This window comes from Macaca fascicularis, chromosome 20, assembly GCF_037993035.2.
Source record: "Macaca fascicularis isolate 582-1 chromosome 20, T2T-MFA8v1.1".
NCBI classification, from domain to species: domain Eukaryota; kingdom Metazoa; phylum Chordata; class Mammalia; order Primates; family Cercopithecidae; genus Macaca; species Macaca fascicularis.
Genome location: NC_088394.1, coordinates 63,186,205 through 63,205,619, shown reverse-complemented (window position 1 = coordinate 63,205,619; position 19,415 = coordinate 63,186,205). Strand labels below are relative to the sequence as shown.

The window sequence follows — 19,415 nt, the reverse complement described above, 5'->3', positions numbered from 1 at the left end:
TACGTCATCGGCGTCGGCTCCCGCCGGCGGGGCGGCAGGTGGCTGGTGTAGCAGAGCTGGAGCGGCGGGCGGCAAGATAAAGGGCGAACAGGTGGGGGCACCGCACGCGGACGGAACCCCCCAAACGCCGGGAGGAGGCGCGCGACGCGACCTTTCCTGATCTCCCGGAGAACCCTCCACTCCATTGTCTCCTGGCCCCACCCTCCATTGGACACGCCCTTCGCCTTATCCCCCACCGTTTATTGGCTACAGGTCACGCCCCTCCTCAATTCCTGGTTCCCCATTGGCTCTTCACCTTGTCCTCTCCCGGGGCTTCTTATCCGCACAGGCCACACCCTCTCATTTGTCACCAGACCCCGCCTTTAGTAGTCGAGGGCTCCTCCCCCATCCATCCTTCGTTCATTATGCACCTAGTGTTGGGTGCTTGGTACAGGGGGTTGAATCAGACCCCGTTCCTGCCTTCGGGGAGTTCAGGGGATGGTGGGAGAACACGGACCTAGGCTCCGACAGTGACAGCTCTGAGTAAAGAAGTCGCCGAAGCAGTGGGACACTAGATGCGGGGAAGGCTTCCTGGAGGAAATGAGGCCTAAACTGAGCCTTGAAGAATGGTTGAGTTTGCTCCAGAAATATATTGCAAAGGCATTCTTGGCGGAAGGACCTGAGACGTGAAAGAAACAGGCATATTCTGGTAATTTCGAGGAGGTATGTCGAATGAAAGAAGGGGAGATGGAGGGGACTGGGCCAGGCAGAAGCCTGTAAAGGGGTGAGGAGTCCAAAAAAGTGTACAGTTAGTTAAAGGGAGTGAAACCTGGGACCTGTAGTCTTTTCAAGCAGCTGGTCATTAGGCAGGGTAGAGGGGAGTGGAGAGGGGGAAGATGAGGTCTAGATAGGGAAGCAAAGTGCAGGGAAGGAATAATTCTAGTTCTGAAAGAAGGGCTCTTGGATTCATTTATTTATTGAGCAACTGCTGCGGGCCAGGCACTGTTCTGTGTTCTGGGGACATAGCTGTGACTGATGGAAAGGATAAAACAGATAACTATCAATATACCTATCATTCAAATATAAAGTATACTGAAGTGATGGTGATGACTGCTAGAGAGAACAATAATTTGGGGAAGGGAAGATAGTGGAGAGGGGAGAGGAGGTTTACTATTTTATAGAGGGTGTGTTAGAGAGGCTTTTCTAATAACATGGTATTGATACAGAGATTTGAGGAAAGTGAGAAAGTGACCCATGCCATTATATAGGGGGAGGAACATCCCAGACAGAGGACATATTCTGTTTGATATGCCTGTTAAACATTCAAGTGACGACAGTGCACTGAAGCTGGACATGATGGCATGTGCCTTTGGTTCCAGCTACTTGGAAAGCTGAGGTGGGAAGATCGCTTGAGGCCAGGAATTCAAGACCAGCCTGGGCAAATAGACACTATGTCAAATTGCACCAAAATTGGCAACACTGGTCTAAAGTTTTTATGGAAGAAGTCTGAGCTACTGTATTTAAAACCACGAGAGTGGATGAGAACACCTAGGGAGTGAACATAAATGGAGAAGTTTCCATAGACAAATCCTGGAGTGTTAGTGTTAAGAGGTCAGGGAGATAGGGATGACCAGCAAGGTAGGAGGAGAACTAAGTTCGAGTGTCTTTGGAAAACCAAGTGGACAGCATGTTTCCAGGATGCAGTGAATTTTTTTTTTTTTTTTTTTTTTTGAGACGGAGTTTCGCTGTTGTTGCCCAGGCTGGAGTGCAGTGGTGCAATCTTGGCTCACTGCAACCTCCGCCTCCCAGGTTCAAGCGATTCTCTTACCTCAGCCTCCCGAGTAGCTAGGATTACAGACATGTGCCACCACGCCCAGCTAATTTTGTATTTTTAATAGAGACGGGGTTTCTCCATGTTGGTCATGCTGGTCTCAAACTCCCAACCTCAGGTGATCCGCCCACCTCAGCCTCCCAAAGTGCTGGGATTACAGGTGTGAGCCACCCTGCCTGGCCTCCAGGATGCAGTGATTAACTGTATCGGGTGCTGATCAATATGAAGGTCATTGCTGGTCATTGGTGACCTTGATTAGATCAATTTGGATGGAGTGCCGGGAATAAAAGGCTAATTGGAGTGTATTTAAGAGAGAACAGGAAAGAAGGAACTGCAGACTGGGTATAGATGACTACAGGTATGTGCTGCAATAGCAGCAGATGGAGGAAGATGCAGTGGGGCTGTAGCTGGAGGAGTGTGGGTTCTAGTGAGGGTTTTGTTTTGTTTTTTAAGATGGAGAAATAACAGCATGTGTTTATGCTGATGGAAAGACTCCAGTAGAGAGGAAGAGATTGATGATGTAGGAAGTGATGGAAGTGAGTCGCTGAGCAGGCAAGGAAGCTCAGCAGCTGCAGCCTCTCTAGGCAGTCTCTGGGGAGAGACAAGATTGGACTGAGTCCTGGAACAGAGTCAGGGTGAGCGCCCTGACACTGGCTTTGGATGACCACTGGAAAGATTCCTCAGATAGGTGACAAGCCAGGGACTGGCTTGGATTTGCCGAAGCTTCCTTCTGTTCCCCAAAAGCAGATTCTAACTTGGATTTCAACAGATGGCTCAGAGGAGAGAAGGCATTCTGGGGGGTACTGGCGTAAGCATGGGGCCCTCAGACATTGAAACTGACTGAGGCCAAATGGGCAGGATGATGTGGGTAAAGCCAGATGGGTGGGCAGGGGTGGCACTGAGAAGATGCCATAGGCAGAAGGCAGCCCCTGAGGCTTTCTCACCTACCTAATCTGCCCAGGCAGCTGAAGCCACACTGTACCACCTCCCAGATTAAGTGAGTGCTGAGTACAGAGGTTAGAATCACGAGTAAGGGGCTCAGTCCTTGCCTTCAGGAGCTCAGGCTGAAAGGATTCCAGTAACCACCATCTAGGTGGGTGTTTAAAACTTGCTTTCGGCTGGGTGCGGTGGCTCATGTGTTTAATTCCAGCACTTTGGGAGGCTGAGGCAGGAGGACTACTTGAGGCCAGGAGTTGGAGGCTGCAATGAGCTACGATCATTGCACTACACTCCACCTTGGGTGACAGAGCAAGACCCCGTCTCAAAGAGCAAAAACAAAAAAGTGCTTTCCCCCGGCCCAGCATACTCCGGTGAGTCTGCTGGAAGCAATGGACGCTACAGCCAATCAGACCCCTGGTAGCAGAGCCTGGGTCCACCAAGGGCCCAGCAGAGGCAATATGGAGTACAGGGCCTGCTGGTTGTTTGGTCACACCCACTCATGCTGGTCTCCACATGCCCTTCTGTGTCCCCAGAGGTCGACAGTGTCGGGAGTTGGAGTGAGCCGGCTGGATGTGACCCCCAAGACAGAATGGTGCTGGACTCCGGGGCTCAGGCGTATGATCAGGCACCCCCCAGCCCGCCTACCAGTCCCCCATCCCTGCGCCATAGGCTGAAGCCCTCAGACCGAGATGGGCCACCACTGTACCCCTGGTCTCAGTCCCTGGCCTTGCCCCTGGCTCTGGCAGTCCCCCCAGCACTGCAGCCCGAGCCTGAGCAGCAGCCCTTCTCACAGATGCACCTGGGCCACCGTGGCCACATGCGTCGCAGTGAGAGCACCTACTCTGTAAATAGTACTGGCCGGCGGGGACGTGGCACCCTGGGACGGCCTCCACCTGGACGGGGACAGAACCCAGGTGGGGGCACCCTGCGGCCTGCAGCCTCCCTGCCTCACATTGCTAAGACTCAAAGGGATGCAGGCCATAGTGCCAGCAAGAGCCCCTGCATGTTGGTGGCCCTGCGGCCAACCAATATGGACCGTGAGCGGGACAAGTTCTTCCAGTCCCATTACACCTACAATCCACAGTTCGAGTACCAGGAGCCCATGCCCACAGCTGTGCTGGAGAAGTACTGCGAGGCCTCTGGACAGTTCATCCATCAGGTCAGTCCAGCCTCCCCACCATACCCTGGCCCTGACCACCCAAGGGGCTTGTCCTGACCAGCCACTGTGGCCCCGTGTACAGGCAGTTGGCATCATTGAAGCTGTTCTGGAGAAGTTTGGAACCTATGAACACTTTGAGGCTGCCACCGGGGGGCAGCTGCTCACCAAGTGCCAGATATGGTCCATTGTGCGCAAATACATGCAGAAGGAGGGCTGCGTCGGGGAGGTGAGCTTGCCTGCAGAGCCCTTCCTCTACATGCCCCAAATCAGGGTGTCTTGTGGGTGACCCCAGGTCCAGCTCCACACATAACCCACCCCTGCCCCTGCCCCAGTGAGGTGGGAGCTGGTTCTGAGCAGAGATGATGAAGCGCGGGTGCCCTGGCCAATTGTCTGGCCCTGCTGCCCTGTGGCATCATTGGGTCCACCTGCACCCTGGCCCCAGGCTGGTGGCCATGGCTCAGAGCACTGCCACCTGCAGGTTGTGGTGCAGCTGAGTGAGGACCTGCTGTCCCAGGCAGTGATGATGGTGGAGAACAGCCGGCCCACATTGGCGATCAACCTGACCGGAGCCCGCCAGTACTGGTTGGAGGGCATGCTGCGGCATGAGATAGGTCAGGGTGTGGGTATCCGGGTGGATGGGTAGGCATGAAAGGGGCCTGGGAGCTGGGAGGGGTGGGAAGGAGGGGCCCCAATAACTCCCCCTTTTGTTTCCACCCCTTCCCTTCTGAGGTCAGGGCTTTCCCTTCCTGAGCAGCTACCTCCGCCCTCTGGCTCACAGAGGTAGGCCAGAACATGCCTGCCCATGCTCTGGGCTTGCCCTCATCTCTTGGTCCTTTCGGATATATTTTTCTCTCTCCACTTCCTCTCTGACTTCTCTCGACAGTGGGGGTAAGGCTGGTGAGGCCCTGACAGGCCAGAAGGAGAAGCCTCAGGGTCCCACCAGGCCACCCGCCACGCAGGCCCTCCAGGGTGGATGGAAGGCCAGATCCTGGGAATGGACTTGGCTGGAGGACACATGGCGCCTGGTTTAGGAGGGGACTGGCCAGCCTGGGCAGGAGGATGCAGGGCACTCACTGCTATTCCTCTCTGTTTGTCCCTCTTCCTCGAGAATCCTATTGCTCTGGGCAAGAGGTGTTTTTTACCGGGTGCATCAGCGTGACTGTTCAAGATGATGTGGGCACCCAGGATGTTGGGCAGGGTGGTATATGTATTCTTGTGCCCAGGAGGGCTGGGGGCAGTGTCAGTTCGGGAGTTCGTGCACGTGTGTGGGTGCGTGGGTGTAAGGTGGGGGACGGATGGGTGGGAGAGGATTCATGTATGTGAGCCTCTGTGGATCCTTGGGTGCGAGTCCACCGGAGGAGGAGCTTCACGCTGCCTGGGGCTGGGAGAGCTTCTGTGCGAGCCTGAGTTTGGGAGCATGAGGATGGAAGTGTCGCGGCCAGAGCCCCGCCAGGTGAAGAGGGGCCAGGACTGGGCTCACAGGCGGGTCCCTGAACGCCCTACCCAGCGCCGCCTCCCCTCGCCTTCCCCGCAGGCACCCATTACCTGCGGGGCGTGAACAACGCGCGCCAGCCGTGGCACAACGCGGAGGGCCGGCTGCGGTACGGGCTGCGGCCGGCTAACCCCACGGAGGAGGGCCTGGCCAGCCTACACAGCGTGCTGTTCCGCAAGCAGCCGTTCTTGTGGCGCGCTGCGCTGCTCTACTACACCATCCACCGCGCCGCGCGCATGTCTTTCCGTCAGCTCTTCCAGGACCTGGCGCGCTACGTGCAGGACGCCGACGTGCGCTGGGAGTATTGCGTGCGCGCCAAGCGCGGCCAGACCGACACCTCGCTGCCAGGTGGGCGCCAGCGCAGGGGAGGTGCTTAGAGCGGGGTGGGGGCGGGGAGAGGGGCAGGGCCTCGGTCGAGGGGCTCACCGCCTTCCTGCGCTCCCAGGTTGTTTCAGCAAGGACCAGGTGTACCTGGACGGCATCGTGCGCATTCTGCGACATCGCCAGACCATCGATTTCCCGCTGCTGACCTCACTGGGCAAGGTGAGGGGCTGTGGACCTTCAGAGGTTCCGGCCAGCTCCCTGCCTCGCTGTAGAATTCCCTGAGCCTCGGATTGGTGCTAGACCGAGGGCTGGATGCCAGGCCTCTGGTGGTGGGGGGAGTGTGGATGGAAGTGAGAACAGGAGATGAAATGACTGGCAGCAAAACCAGGTGCTTAACGGAGGCTGCAGGTGTATGTAAATACTGCATCTCAAAAGAGGTGAGCATTCCAGGCCAAGGAAGCCATCAGGGGAAGGCCAAGGGAAGGAGGCTGCAGAAATGGCCAGGGAGCAACTCCCTGGCACTGGCATTTGTGCCAGGCCGAGGAAAGCAGACTTCATCTGAAGCAACGGGGAGTGGGAGGAGCTTTAAGCAGAGGACTGACACTGATACTTGCTTCAGAAGGCTCCTTCTGGACGTCATATGGGAGGTGGATTGGAGAGATGACTAGGGAAGGGAGTGCAGGGGCATGGAGGAGGCCTTTCCTGTCACTCCTGCAGAAGGGATGGTGGTCTGGCCTAACCAGGCAGTGGCCATTGGGTTGGAGATGAAGGGACGAGCTGGAGAGCTCTTCAGAGAGGGGAATCCTTTTAACTCCGTGGCTACCATGATGGGAGGGTGAGAGTCCAAGCCCCCTCCCTGGAATCTGACCTGGGTGACTATGAAGAGGGTGGAGCTGGCATAAGCTGGAACTCAGGAGTTGACTGTTGGACATGGGGCCACCCTGAGGGCTATCCAGGGGATGACATTAAGGAGGCAGTTGGATGTCCATGTTTGGAGGTGAGGGGAGAGGCTGGGCTAGAGAGAGAAGTGGGGTTGTAGGGCATCTATGACAAAAAGAAACTATTGAGAGAAAGAGCAAAGACCAAGGATTGAGTCTAGAGGTATAAAACGTTGTAGCTAATTGTGGATCAGGAGGGGAGTCCTGGAGCAAAGGGCAGTGAGCCGTAAGCAGTGGGCTGGAACCCACTACCTAAAAGCCAGGGGCCGCTGCCTATGCCTGATGCCCAGCTTCCTCCTGCAGGTGTCCTATGAGGATGTGGACCACCTGCGGCCCCATGGGGTGCTGGATAATACCCGGGTGCCCCACTTCATGCAGGACTTGGCACGCTACCGGCAGCAGCTGGAGCACATCATGGCCACCAACCGGCTGGATGAGGCAGAGTTGGGTCGCCTGCTACCCGACTGATGTCCGTTGAGGGCTGCAGACAGAGGTCCTGGACAGAAGCTTCAGATAGGCCCCGAGAACATGAAGCTGTTTGCTCCGTGCTTCCACGGCCTGGGTGTTTCTTGGGGGTGTTGGGAGGGCAGGAGCATTCCTTGAGGAGGAGTGGCAACATCAAAGGGTTTGTGTCCCTTGCTAGCCTCCCTGGGGCCTGGGGACCTGCAGCAGCATGTCTGGCAAACTGAGTCCCCCTCCTGCCTCCAGCTCTCTGTTGAGCAGAAGGAAGCCATGGGGGCAGGAAGGGAGCTGAGCATTGATGGGGATGGGGGTGGTTTGGGAATAGAAACTTGTTCTTGCATGAGATGGCTTTGGTTGTCCCAGTACTCCAGTCTCCCTTCCCTCACCTGGCCCCTTGGTGCTCCTTCAGCAATCGTGCTGTCTACCTCTCACTGGGTCCTGGTAGGGGTTGGGATCTCTTCTCCTGGGGTGATTGATGGCCTGAGCCTGGGGTCCTGGTAGTAGAGACCCAGCTGGTCTGGGGTCTGCTTTCTGACATTTTGCATCTGTCACTGGTCATATATTTATTCCATATTTATATGGTCTACTTCCTGTGACTGGGAGCAGCAGCTCCTGAAGGTTTTGTGGGCGGGGGAACAGGACATTCCTTCCTGGAAGGCACCAATTTTCCCAGCCCCACTCCCATTACACACACACACACACACACACACACACACAGTGATTCAGGCCTTGAGAGTCAAGCCCAAGAGCTCCCTTGGCCCTGTCACCACTCCCTCTACTGGCCTCTGCTGTTCCTGTCTTTGCTCACACCCTTACAGCTGGTCTCTGGCAGAGGTTGGCATAGCCTAGGAGCAGCTGCAATTGCGCCTGAGGGACAGGCCCTAGAGTTTGGTGGCCCAAGTCCTGAACCCCTCTTGGACCAGGTGAGGTGCAGAGGTGGCTGCTGCTTCCAGTTTCCCTTCAGACTTAGCTGTATGAGCCCCACTCCTATCCTTTGGCCTTAGTTTTGCCATCTGTAAAACTCAGAAACACAGTTGGAAAGTCCTTGTTCATTTAGTCATTGAATATATTATAATATGTATAGAGCGCCTTTTGTGTAAGTTACTGGTCAGAGTCCTCACTGAGCTCCCAGTTCAGAGGGAAGCCAGACAATTAAAACAGTAATGACAATGATGTGTGTGGCCTCTGTCTACCCAAGGTCCCTTTCTGTTCCCCTCTTCTAATCTCACTTCCCAAGGCTGTGAGCTCTAAGCCCTCCCTACGTGGAGAGAAGTCACCCTCCCCTTGCTCCATGTTCAGCCCAGGGACTTGCATGGGGTTGAGCTGGTACCTACACAGGCTGCCAAGTGGCTCATGAGGGGAAATGGGTTGTGTATGTGGGCATGAGGGTCAGGTCCTTGTCCCACTAAGGGGATTAGTCTGGGATCTCCAGGGTGCAGCCTGGACTCCTAAGGGCAGATTAGGGCTGAGGACTGGATGATGCTTGTGGTAGGCTTGGGGCTGCCCAGGTCCCTGGGACTCAGAGGTACCCACCCTCTGTTCCTGGGCAAATAGCCAGAATCGTGGAGAGAGCCCAGGTCCCGGTGGACCCTCCGGAGTTTATTCACTTCCAGCAGTACTGGGCTGGACTGAGCCTTGGTGGCATCCGATTCGGCTCCAGCAGCATCCCAGGTCCTATCCAGGATGGGCGGAGCACGGCCAGTCAGAGTTCTGGCCTTCAGGAATCTAGAGATGACGGGAACAGTGGTCAAAGAGTTGGGGTCCCGCATCCACTTCCCAGGCCATGCCCTCCCGCCAAGCCGGCTCAGGGTTTGGGTGGCCTCACACCTTCCGACTCGTCCCCTTCCTCGAAGTCGGGCTCGGGCTCTGGGTCCGGTTCTGGCTCCAGTTCCGGCTCTGGTTCTGCTTCAGGCTCGGGTTCCAGCTCTGGCTCTGGCTCCAGTTCAGCCTCTTCAGAGGCCTCTGCTTCCAGCTCTGGCTCTGGTTCCTCTGGGGTCCCGGATTGCACCGCCTCGCAGCCCTCCAGGCCCCCGGCCTCGTCGGTGTCTGAAGCTCTGGGCAACCCGGGGCATGTGGTCCCCGAGCCGGGTGCCTCCGGCGTCCAGTGGCCTGGGCATGGAGGGTCATAGCTGCGGTCCCGGTAACCTGGGGCGGAAGTGGGAGTGACTGAGGCTCAATTTATCCCTGTGAGGTTTCACACTCTCCTACTTCTAGGGGAGACGACAACCCCACCCTCCCCGGGCCTTTGGTCAGCCCCACCCCGTCCCCGCTCTGCCCTAGGCCCCGCCCCGAGCACTCACCCGGACCCACGTGCTGCCAGTCCCAGGCGGGGTCAGGCGCGCCCGCGGTACGCTGGGCACAGCGCAGCAGCTCCTGGCAGGCGGCCTCGCCCTTGCCCTGCACCAGCAGCAGTAGGCGGCGCACCCTGCGCTCGGCATCAGGCAGTGCATCCAATGCCTCGTACTCTGGCCCGGTGAGCACGCCTCGCGCCAACAGCGCGTCCAACAGCAGCCCCGAGTCCGCCTGCAATGTCTCGACCAGGCGTTTCCTTTCGCGGTCTATAGTCTCCGACGGCCGCTCCTGCGCGTTGCCCATTGTCAGGCCTGCATGGAGAAAGGGGAGAGAAGTAATAGAGGGCTGCCCTCCCCCCTGCCCTCGCTGCCTGTGACCTCTCTCTCATTGCCCCCAGTGAACACCCGGGCTGGGGTCTAAGTTCACCTTGATTCCAGCCGCCAGTGGTCTCCGCAAGCACAGGACCTGGAGGCCAACACAGGGAACTCAGTGTCCTCCTGCCTCTCCAGACGCTTCTGTCCTGTCTCCTCCTCAGGCTCCTCCTTCTGTCCCCAAACGTCAGCTGTGAATCTCTTCTCCTCCCCTGCCTTTCCCAGGACTCTGTCTACTCTCTGAGTGCCCTCCCCAACCGGGACCTCCTGAGCTAATCAGAGGCGGGTTCAGACCCCGTTTATCCAAACTAAGGTCTTTCTCTCAAATCTGCTTCACCACCTAACCAGGCAGAAAAACCTAGGATTGATGCTGATACTCTACACCCAGCTTGCAGACAAGTCCTTTCCAGTCTGACTGCTGAATATTTCTCTCACTATCCTCACTACTTACTAAGTCCAGCCTTCTGCCTCCTGCTTTGGCCCTGCAGAACCCAGGACTAGAGCTCCCTGCTTCCATAATCTACCCTCCAGTCCCCTCTGCACCCAGAGCACAAAGTGCTGAGAGCCTCCCTGCCTTTCTCCCCTTACCTTGACCCTGAGATCCAACTTTCCATGACAAGCCCTGCCTCTCCACCCTCCCACCAACACCACCACCATAATGCAACGCCAATGTGGTCTCATGGCCCATCCTGGTCCCCTGATTCCTGAGCAGAGATACCAGAATCTTCTTCAGGCCTAGCTCTGACCGAGATCTCTTGACATCACCTGAGACCCACCTGTCTCCCTGCTGAAGCCCTAACTCCCAATGTGACTGTCTCCCTGCTGACCCACCTGGCTCCCTGCTGACCTCGGAATGACCTACAGACATTTGTTGTTTGATCTTGAAGTACCCAGGGCCTAGCTCACACAAGCTACCGACAAATGCTTGCCGAACTTGGACTGATTTTCCTCCATGGATTGCCCTATTTTGAGAGACCTTTTTTTTTTTTTGAGATCGAGTTTTGCTGTTCCCAGGCTGGAGTGCAGTGCACAATCTCGGCTCACTGCAACCTCTGCCTCCTGGGCTCAAGTGATTCTCGTGCCTCAGCCTCCAGAGTAGCTGGGATTACTTGCGCATACCACTATGCCTGGCTAATTTTTAGTAAAGACAGGGTTTCACCTTATTGGCCAGGCTGGTCTTGAACTCCTGCCTTCAAAAGATCCACCTGCCTTGGCCTCTCAAAGTGCTGGGATTACAGGTGTGAACCACCAAGCCCGACCTTTTTTTTTTTTTTTTTTAATTTTTAAGAGATGGGGTCTTGCTATATATTTTTTGTATTTATTCTTTTATTTTTTTTAGTAGACACGGGGTTTCACTATGTTGGCCAGGCTGGTCTCAAACTCCTGACTTCGTGATCCACCTGCCTCGGGTTCCCAAAGTGCTGGGATTACAGGCGTGAGCCACCTGCCGGGCCTGGTCTTGCTATATTGACCAGGCTGGTCTCGAACTGCTGGCCTTGAGCGATCCTCCCATCTCAGCCTCCCAAAGTGCTGGGATTACTCTTGAGAGACTATCTCTACCAACAGCAGCTATTAGGGAGAATTAATTTGCTTTATCCTTTTTTTTTTTTTTTTTTTTTGAGACAGAGTCTCACTCTGTTGCCCAGGCTGGAGTGCAGTGGCACATTCTCTCCTCACTGCAACCTCCGCCTCTTGGGTTCAAGTGATTCTCCTACCTCAACCTCCCAAGTAGCTGAGACTACAGGCGCCTGCCACCACGCTCAGCTAATTTTTTGTGTTTTTAGTAGAGATGGTGTTGGTGTTTCACAATGTTGGCTAGGCTGGTCTCGAACACCTGACCTTGTGATCCACCCACTTTGGCCTGCCAAAGTGTTGGGATTACAGACATGAGCCACCGCACTCAGTTGCTTTGTCCATTTATTGCCAACCAAGGATTATGGCCCATTCCTATGAGTGACTTTACCCAGCCAGCAAGACCCCCGGCATTAGGAGGCAAAGACATCAGGTCTTGGACCATGCCCTCAGCCCACCCCCACCCCGATAAAACCTCCCTTCCTCCCTGCCTTGGCTTTGTTCACAAGGCATCCTCCCATCTCTTCTTCCTTTTGCTGTCCCTCCTCCGCCTCCTTCCCTGGCTCTAGGAGGCTGGACCTTCTCTGGGAGAGAGGATTTGGTCCTAGCTGCCATCCTGCCTCCCAGGTCTCTCTCAGTACCCTCTGGTGTCATGCTATACCTCCCCCGTCACACCCTGGCTCCCTCCCATTGAAGCCCTTCCCCCGGGCCACCAAGCTGAGACCAGGACTACCCCCTGCCCTTCCATCTCCCTTTATGTCCCATCTGTGATGAGTATTGCTTCCCTTCTCAGTGAGTCTCCATCAGCTCCTGCCTTGCCACCCCACCATCGTCACCTCATGTCCTGTAACAGTTCCTCTGAGCCCCTCTCACTCCCATTCCACTAGGCCCTATAGCACAGTGATTTTGACAACTCTCTGGGCTAGGATTGCTGTTCCTGTTTTACAGATGAGGAAAGAGACAGGCTCAGAGATTCAGTGGTAAAACTGGAATCTTACTTGCTCCAGCCTGAACTATGAGGAACTTAACTATATTTTCCTGTCTAGCAGAATTCCATCCTAAATACCTATCTACCTCCCCCCGCCAACCCCACTGCCCATCTGAGAGAACCAAAAGTATCTGGTCTGGCTACTCTAGCCTCCTCCCACCACTCTGGACAGCCAGGCCCTTCCCAGCTTCCCTCCACGAGTCAGGGCTGGGAGAACTCACTATGCCTCTGGCACCTCGGAGCCTTTGCTGATGCTGATCGCTAAGACTGGAATCCTTTCCCCCTCCCTCCTCTTCATGAACCTATCCATCCTCCGGGACTCAAATGTTCCCTTGTCTACACCAATGTCTAAGTGTCCCAAGGGCAGGTGGTTCCTTCTTCTGTGTACCCAGTGAACAACATATGTCCTCACCACCGCATTAACTGACATCACTGCACTGTGTACGTGCAGATTATCTGCTTTCTTCAACTGAGGCTTCCTAAGAGTGTCCCTCCAATTGGTGGGCATAGGAAGGGAGAGGGGGACAGCACCTACTTGGGACAGACACAGGGAGGGTGCAGATTGGATTGCCCCCTCCTTCTCTCCAGCCTACGTTGTTTTCATGTTAGCCTCCTCCTCCTATGACCCCAAGTCCTGCCCTTTATCCTGTCTAGGGGTAGTGACTCCAGCTGGTCTGGGCCCTCCCTTTGAGGCTCTCAGAGCTCTCAATACCGAAGTTATTTAGCGGCCAGTCCTTCGAGGGTGACAGGTCCGATGCTTCCCAGAGAGCCACGTGGCGGGGTGTGGAGCTGGGCCCTAGCCCCCAACCCCAACTAGCAGCGCGGGCTCTTTGGCGGGGAAGCCAGGGTCTTGGGTCACTGAAGAGCCTTTGCGCATGTGCGGCCGCACGGATTCCCCGCCCCACGCCTTACCTCCCAGAGCTCACCCAGTCCCAGAGCTTGAGAGTCCTGCGGCAGGGCGGGGTCCACAGACCTCACCCCGAGGGCCGCAGCGGGTGACGGGGCGCTGATTTTGCCCAATCTCGGTTTCCCGTCCCTCCCACAGCCGGGAGTGGGGCTCCAGGTCTGGCCCGTTTTGGGCGGCCCCACTCACGGGTCGAGCCTCGGCGGGGCAGGAGATGACGGTGCAGAAAGGCCCGGGCAGGGTGGGGGTGGGTGCAGCAGCTGCGGCGGGGGCGGGGCGGCCAGGGCTGCTGGGAATAGGGAGGGTGAGGGCTTCTTCCCCGGGCACTGGGAGCCACGCCGCGGAAGCCGCGCGCGGGCTGGGGACGTGCACGTAGTCAGCTTTCCCTTCCCACCCGGGGCGCACCAGGAGATGAGGCCGGGAGGGGGCAGTTCGGCCCGCGGCCCCACACGTCCAGTGCCCACTCAGGGCCTGCCAATTTCCAGGTGCTTTCCATCTATCTTGTCATCGACCCCTCTTCTCTGCCTGTCACAGACGAAGTTCACAGAAGGGTACCAACTCACCCAGGATCACAGAACGCATGCATTGCAGAGCTGAGTGCGACTCAGAAGCCCCCGCTTCCCAGAGATTGCAGCGGCGCCGCGCCAGCCCTGGATCCGGGCCTAAGCAAGGGAGCTAGACACCGGATCCCCAAGCACCTCCACCCTCCTGGGGTTCCTCTATTAAAGACCTAGTATCTGGACGCTTCTACAGTGCAAAATCACCCCCCACCCACAACTCCTGTGCTGCCTGGTCGATAGAGAAAAGAGACGCGAAACAGAAAAAAAAATGGAGTTTATGTGCAGGGTTCGTCGGGGTAGTGGAGAGAGGCCGTTGAATAGTAGGGGCTTCGCTCACTCCCGCCAGGGGGCGCCAGGAAGCCAAGAAGGATGTGCAGCCGCGGACTGGTTCCAAGCCCCTTCAGAGGCGCGGGGTCTCAGGGGGAGGGACTGGCTTCAGAGCCCAAGTAGGAGGCGGTCCGGCTCTCAGGAGTGCTGTAAATGGTTAAAGCCCCAGGCAGGCCCAGGGCTGGGCCTCCCAAGGCTGCCTGGACATCCAGCAGGAGTGGGGCCCCGAGCGTGGGGTCCTTCCCTAGGAGAAGCGGGGCTGTGCTCACCAGGGGAAAGGTTCCCCCTCCTTTCTTCAGGGAAGGAGAGCCCTCCCTGCCTGCCTTCTGCTCAGTTAGGATGAAGCATCCATTCTTAAACTCCCCACTCTCGCCCAATGGTGAGGGCACGGGTGGCTCAATGAACGCGCTCTGCAGGGCAGCCTGAACTCAGGATTTCCCTGCAAATTGCAGATTGCCCCCTCACTCAATCAAGGTAGCTCAGCCCAATCACGGCGTCCTCCCAGGTATGAGTCATCACAACCATTACCTGGGCTTGGAGAATTTAACCCCTTGACCGCCAGCTCAGGCTCACCCGGCTCTGGAACCAAGGGCTGCATCTGTGTGAGAACCGCAGGGAGCAGCTGGGGAGGGGACCTAGCAGCTGAGGGGAACAGCTGGGAAATCACTGCGGCAATTCTCCTAGAGACATGGCTCTGGCTCACAGAGAACAGCTATGGACCAGAGGGCTTGGCTCAGCCACCCCTGGCCTCTGCCCTCCCGGATCCACTTCTTACCAAGGACAGCTCCATGTCCAAGTCCATCAGGGTCCATTCTCGCCCTTGGAGACTGGGGCCCAGCACCTGAGGAGAGCTCTGGGTCAGTGGTGCCCTCTCCAGGCTCCACAGAGAGCTAGACCCCACCAGGTCTCATGCCCCTGTTTCAGCAGAAGGGGTACTCACATCTAGAGGCCCTGCAGACTCCACACTTTCTTGAGGGGGCTGAAGCAGCATCGGAGGCAGCAGACTCTCTGGGCTCCTGTCCCCGCTCTCCAGGCCCAGAGGCCCCCTGTGCAGAGAGAACTGCTTTTGAGAGAACTGCTTTTGGCCTGCAGTGTACGCCCTCCATTAAGTTCCCAAGGAACCCAGATGCATCAAGATTTAAATCCCCCAACATTTAGAAAATGATACGAGAGGACCCCCATCCTTTTTCTACCCCCAACCTCCCCACCCCTGCCATAAAGGGGCACAGAGAAAGTGCCTCTGCTTCCTACCTGGGACCTGGAGTTTGGGTGGTGGAGCTGGGGCTTTGGGACCCCTCCCCTCCCTATGTAAATGTCAATATCAATGCTTCTTTCTTTTCTTTTCTTTTCTCTCTGTCTCGCTCTTTCTTCTTTCTTTCCTTCTTTCTCTTTCTTTTCCTTTTTTTCTTTTTTTTTGAGACAGAGTTTGACTATGTCACACAGGCTGGAGTGCAGTGGCACCATCTGGGCTCACTGCAGCCTTCACCTCCCAAGTTCAAGTGACTCTCCTGCCTCAGCCTCCTGAGTAGCTGGGACTACAGGCAAATGCCACTACACCCAGCTAATTTTTGTATTTTTAGCAGAGGTGGGGGGGGGGTCTCACCATGTTGGCCAGGCTGGTGTTGAACTCCTGACCTCAAGTGATCTGTCCACCTCAGCCTCCCAAAGTGCCAGGATTACAGGCATGAGCCATAATCATAGCCACCAATGCTTCTTAAACTATTGTGTATTTTACAATCACCCCAGGGAACTCATTTAATATGTAGGTTCCTAAGCCCTTCCACAGATGCTGAGTGCCCTGACTGGGAGGCTCTGCTTTCCACAGGACTCTGATGCTGGGGCCAAGAAATCAGGTGAGTATCATGGAGTCAAATGGCTAGGAAGCTTTGTGGGCTGGTAAGGGCTGTTCTATCACAGGGCTCATGGTCCAGCTGGGGCTCTGCTCACCTGTCAGGTATCTCCCTGGGATCCTCTGGTTCAGGCTGTTGGGCATTCCTGGGCCCCTCGGGGCTGAAGCTCCCTTTCCCTTCCAGGATGGCCTGCACCACAGCCACAGGCAGCGGTGGGGGGGCTGTCACGCAGAAGTCACACTCGTTTGGGGCCAGGGCCAGCCCGGCCTCGCCATCCCCCCCTGGACTGGCCGGCTCTTCTTTGAGCAGTGCCAGGCCCTTCTCCCTGCACCGGAGAAAAGCTTCAACCAGACCCTGGCACTGATTTCTCCCTTTACCCCCACAGCCATCTGGGCTGCCAGGCTCTCCCCCACAGGCCCCCCAGGGGCAGCCCTGTCCCCCTTACCTCCTGCCATCACTGGAGGGAGAAAGCCTGATCCCCTCAGGGGATGGAGAGTCTTCTGGGATGTCAGAGATGATGGGGCCCCTGGCCCTGTGAGGGCTGAGGCCCAAAGTCGTCTCTGGGAGGGGCTGTAAGTAGAAGGCTAGGCCCAGCCCTTGGCCTGTAGGTACAGGGAGAGCCAGAACCCCACCAACACCCACCTGGGCCAGGTCTAAGGGAGAAGGTTTGAGGAAAGAGGCTCAGTCCATGCTGGAGGGCCTGGGTCTGGTTGGGGGGAAGACTGGCTTCCATCTTCTCTTCCTTTTAGGGGATGGGGAGAAGGAACAGGCTCTCCATAAGCCCAGCCATGCCCTTGGGAAGGGGGAAGAAGACAAACCTACCGACTGGATGAAGTAGGGGTCCTGCAGAAGGGCACCAGGTAGAGGGCAGGTGTTGAACTTGGCAGGTGTTGGGCATGAGCTCCCCTCATCCAGCATCAGGGACCTGTGTGGTCGACCAGGGCACAGGCAGGCGTGGGGCAGGGTCAGCCCCCATGCCCCTCGGCCTGCACTTCCCTCCCTCCCTCCCAGGCCCCAGCAGCCAAGTCAGCAGAGCTGAGGCCTGTTGCCAGGGTGTCAGTCACATGCTGGAGGTGGAAGGGGCTCCCCCCAGAGATGGGGGCCCTTTGCGGGCAGAGAGGGGAGGGAGGGAACCTGGTTTGAGCCCCAGGCCCTCAGCTGTTGGGAAGCCTTGGGGGGAGGGGCAAGGGGCTGCTGGGGCAGGAATTTGGGAATAAGGTCCTGGAATGAGAGGATCTGGGAGTGGGGGTATCAGGTGGCAGAGTTTGGGGGAAGTGGATCCTAGATGGGGTGAGGAAGCCTGTAGTGCAGGGGGAGGAATGAGGATTCCTGATGAAGGAGTTTCTGGAGGAGAAGGGGTCCTTGCAAGGGGTCTTCTGGGGGGTCTTGGAAGTGGGTGTGGGCCTTCTTGGCTTTCTCACTCACAGCTTTCTCTTGCCTCCTGCATTGCTCGGCCCCGCCTGAAGTGGCCCAAAGAGACACTGGATCAGCTGAAAAGAAAGCAAAGGCTTAATTCATACTTTGGACACCCCTCCCACCCCTGCACTTCCAGGTGAGGGAGGGAGGTTTAACCAGGGGCGCCGGGGGACTGGGCGGTGGAATGGGGTGTCGAGGAGTGGGAGGGAGAAGTGAGGCATGGGGAGAGGAACACCTTGCCAATGACCCGGTGCTGCTGACCGTGGCTCTGCCGAAGTGTCACCACCTCCCTCCACAAGATCTCGTTCTGCCTGAGGAAGGGGTGGGAGGGTGCTGAGGCATCTGAGGGTTCGCCCAGTCACCACCCCCCACAGAATGGCGAGGCCGGGGACCCAGGAGACCACCCCGATGATTGGCCATCCTAGAGATGGATGGAAGCGCCAAGGCCGGAGAAAGGAAGGGGCTGCCCAGAACCGCCTGCCGGCCAGTAATGGTCTCATCCCGAACCCTCCACCCCCCGTCCCCTCTTTCCCCACCCGCCCCCGCACTGCCTGAGCTCCCGCAGCCGCGCCTCGGTGCTCTCCTGCACTCCCCGCAAAGCCTGCACCTCGCCCAGTAGTCGACCCAGGTCCTCCGGGCGCCAGCGGCCGTCGTCGCCGCGCAGCGCAGGCACCTGCGGGCGGGAGGCACCGTCGGGACTGGGTCGCAGGAGCAAGGACGGCAGTCCCAGCACCTCTCCTCCGCTTTGCTCATTCCCACAGGCCGCCCCCACCTTGCGCCGCACGCGCTCCAGTAGCTGCTCGCGGCCGCGCACGAAGCTCGGGTGCTGGAACTCGACGTGGTCGCGCTCCGGCCTAAGCAGGCCGCCCTGCTCGATGCTCACCACCTTCCGAAAACCGTCTGGGGAGTGGGGCGTGGGGGCGTGGGTCGCCCCATCCCCGGCACCGAATCCCCCATCCCCGCTCCCTGCCCGGCCGTAGGGACTCACACATGTTGAGTTGGCGCACGAAGCTCGCCATGTTGCTATGCTTGAAATACTGGGGTAGCACTTCCTTGGCGAAGCGGCTCTGGTCGCTTACGAGGAAACTGGTCCCGCTCTACCAAGAACGCCGCCCGCCCACCGTGCGGGCGGAGACCAAGAGGGTGAGCGGTGCCCGCCCACGGCTAGTCCTGCGCTCCGGCGTGCGCACACACACTCACTCTGGGGTCCAGGCCTACCGCTTACGGGGACATGGGTCGAGGCCAGGCCAGAATGGGCTCCGAGGCCTGGCCTGGAGCGACCACAGTGAGTCCCTATCCCCAGCCAGACCCTGACTCCATGCTCGGTTCTCAGAAAGGAGAGGCTGACGGGGTTGCAGCCTTGGACAGGCCCCAGCCCCGCAGTGTGCCCTGAACTAGACCAGCCCTTCCCATTTCCTGGCCTCTGTTTTCCCATCTGTCGGATGGGGTAGGGTGGGAACTAAATGGCCTCGAAGGTCCCTCGGGCTCTAGGTCTCCAGAAGGCTGCCTTCTTCGGCCGCAGAGGAAACCCCCGTCTCGCACGCCCCCTCCACGGTGAACTTCTCTGAATGGCTGAATCTGGGGATCCACGGCCAGTCCCACGCGGGGGTTGGGCGGGCATGGGTGTTCACTGGCGTGGAGGGACCCCGGGACCACTGGGGGAATCGAGGGGCCCCGGCCCTCACCGGGCTCCAGCGGATCAGGTGGTCTGTGCCTGGGTCCCCCACCAGCGCCCATAGCTTGCCGAGGAAGGCAGGCACGGGGCTGGGGCCTGGCTCCGTGGGCAGCGCTGCTGGCGCTTCCTGCATGGTGCAGTGTCGGCCCGGCTCAGCGCTCGGGCCCGGCCGCTGCGGGCTCGTCAAAGCCGCGGAAAGTGCTGCGTTTGCCGCCCGCTCCGCCCCACTCCGCCCCAGGGCGCCGGGTCAGGCGGGGGCCACGTGCAAGCCCGCGGGGCGGGGCTGGGACAGCCGCCGAGGCACCAGCAGGCAGAAAAGGCTGGCTGGATGGGATG

The 19,415-nt window shown here is 57.9% G+C and overlaps 3 protein-coding genes and 1 long non-coding RNA gene across 33 annotated transcripts; 2 read left to right on the top strand and 2 right to left on the bottom strand.

Annotated features, from left to right (window-relative positions):
* Window positions 1-3: 3 nt before the first annotated feature.
* On the top strand, window positions 4-8,294 carry MATCAP1 (microtubule associated tyrosine carboxypeptidase 1). 7 transcript variants are annotated; one of them, XM_074027337.1, is made up of 8 exons: window positions 4-702; window positions 3,283-3,663; window positions 3,834-3,908; window positions 3,991-4,134; window positions 4,387-4,519; window positions 5,443-5,748; window positions 5,846-5,943; window positions 6,966-8,294. In XM_074027337.1, the coding sequence occupies exons 3-8, from the start codon at window positions 3,852-3,854 to the stop codon at window positions 7,128-7,130; spliced, it is 903 nt and encodes a 300-aa protein (XP_073883438.1). In that variant the 5' UTR covers window positions 4-702; window positions 3,283-3,663; window positions 3,834-3,851; the 3' UTR covers window positions 7,131-8,294. The 7 variants fall into 7 exon arrangements, with proteins under 7 accessions (XP_073883438.1, XP_073883439.1, XP_045238219.1 ...); XM_074027338.1 differs by having other exon boundaries at window positions 4,387-5,053; XM_045382284.2 differs by adding an exon at window positions 2,264-2,445 and having other exon boundaries at window positions 3,283-3,908.
* On the bottom strand, window positions 8,162-13,932 carry NOL3 (nucleolar protein 3). 5 transcript variants are annotated; one of them, XM_045382290.3, is made up of 5 exons: window positions 13,260-13,475; window positions 9,843-9,881; window positions 9,425-9,727; window positions 8,952-9,269; window positions 8,162-8,849 (listed from the first exon to the last, which is right to left on the bottom strand). In XM_045382290.3, exons 3-5 carry the CDS (start codon window positions 9,717-9,719, stop codon window positions 8,842-8,844), a joined length of 621 nt encoding a protein of 206 aa, XP_045238225.1. In that variant the 5' UTR covers window positions 9,720-9,727; window positions 9,843-9,881; window positions 13,260-13,475; the 3' UTR covers window positions 8,162-8,841. The 5 variants fall into 5 exon arrangements, with proteins under 5 accessions (XP_045238225.1, XP_045238224.1, XP_005592262.2 ...); XM_045382289.3 differs by lacking the exons at window positions 9,843-9,881; window positions 13,260-13,475 and adding an exon at window positions 13,815-13,932; XM_005592205.5 differs by lacking the exon at window positions 9,843-9,881.
* LOC123570537 (uncharacterized) lies at window positions 13,289-15,481 on the top strand. Its single transcript, XR_006694802.3, has 2 exons — window positions 13,289-13,471; window positions 13,786-15,481. It is a non-coding gene; the product is annotated as an uncharacterized lncRNA (long non-coding RNA).
* HSF4 (heat shock transcription factor 4) lies at window positions 14,071-19,315 on the bottom strand. 20 transcript variants are annotated; one of them, XR_012429009.1, is made up of 14 exons: window positions 19,090-19,315; window positions 18,393-18,501; window positions 18,177-18,304; window positions 17,953-18,077; window positions 17,640-17,715; window positions 17,414-17,478; window positions 16,811-16,913; window positions 16,631-16,730; window positions 16,434-16,558; window positions 16,086-16,313; window positions 15,079-15,184; window positions 14,914-14,979; window positions 14,667-14,736; window positions 14,071-14,382 (listed from the first exon to the last, which is right to left on the bottom strand). XR_012429009.1 is itself a non-coding variant. In XM_005592198.5 (13 exons), the coding sequence occupies exons 1-13, from the start codon at window positions 19,210-19,212 to the stop codon at window positions 14,228-14,230; spliced, it is 1,389 nt and encodes a 462-aa protein (XP_005592255.1). In that variant the 5' UTR covers window positions 19,213-19,315; the 3' UTR covers window positions 14,071-14,227. The 20 variants fall into 20 exon arrangements, 7 of the variants coding, with proteins under 7 accessions (XP_005592255.1, XP_073883434.1, XP_005592254.1 ...); XR_012429010.1 differs by having other exon boundaries at window positions 14,071-14,285; XR_012429001.1 differs by having other exon boundaries at window positions 16,434-16,730.
* Window positions 19,316-19,415: the final 100 nt, after the last annotated feature.

Excerpts from the sequence above, each read along its gene's own strand:
- HSF4 (XM_005592197.5), bottom strand. The coding sequence starts at position 19,212 with ATGCAGGAAGCGCCAGCAGCGCTGCCCACGGAGCCAGGCCCCAGCCCC. Across the intron at positions 17,479-17,639 it reads AGCACCGGGTCATTGGCAAG|CTGATCCAGTGTCTCTTTGG; the intron begins GTGTTCCTCTCC and ends CTTTCTTTTCAG. Across the intron at positions 16,914-17,413 it reads GCAGGAGGCAAGAGAAAGCT|GTCCCTGATGCTGGATGAGG; the intron begins GTGAGTGAGAAA and ends TCGACCACACAG.
- MATCAP1 (XM_005592215.4), top strand. The coding sequence starts at position 3,339 with ATGGTGCTGGACTCCGGGGCTCAGGCGTATGATCAGGCACCCCCCAGC. Across the intron at positions 3,909-3,990 it reads CTGGACAGTTCATCCATCAG|GCAGTTGGCATCATTGAAGC; the intron begins GTCAGTCCAGCC and ends CCCCGTGTACAG. Across the intron at positions 5,944-6,965 it reads TGCTGACCTCACTGGGCAAG|GTGTCCTATGAGGATGTGGA; the intron begins GTGAGGGGCTGT and ends TTCCTCCTGCAG.
- NOL3 (XM_045382289.3), bottom strand. Across the intron at positions 9,270-9,424 it reads CTGGCAGCACGTGGGTCCGG|GTTACCGGGACCGCAGCTAT; the intron begins GTGAGTGCTCGG and ends CTTCCGCCCCAG.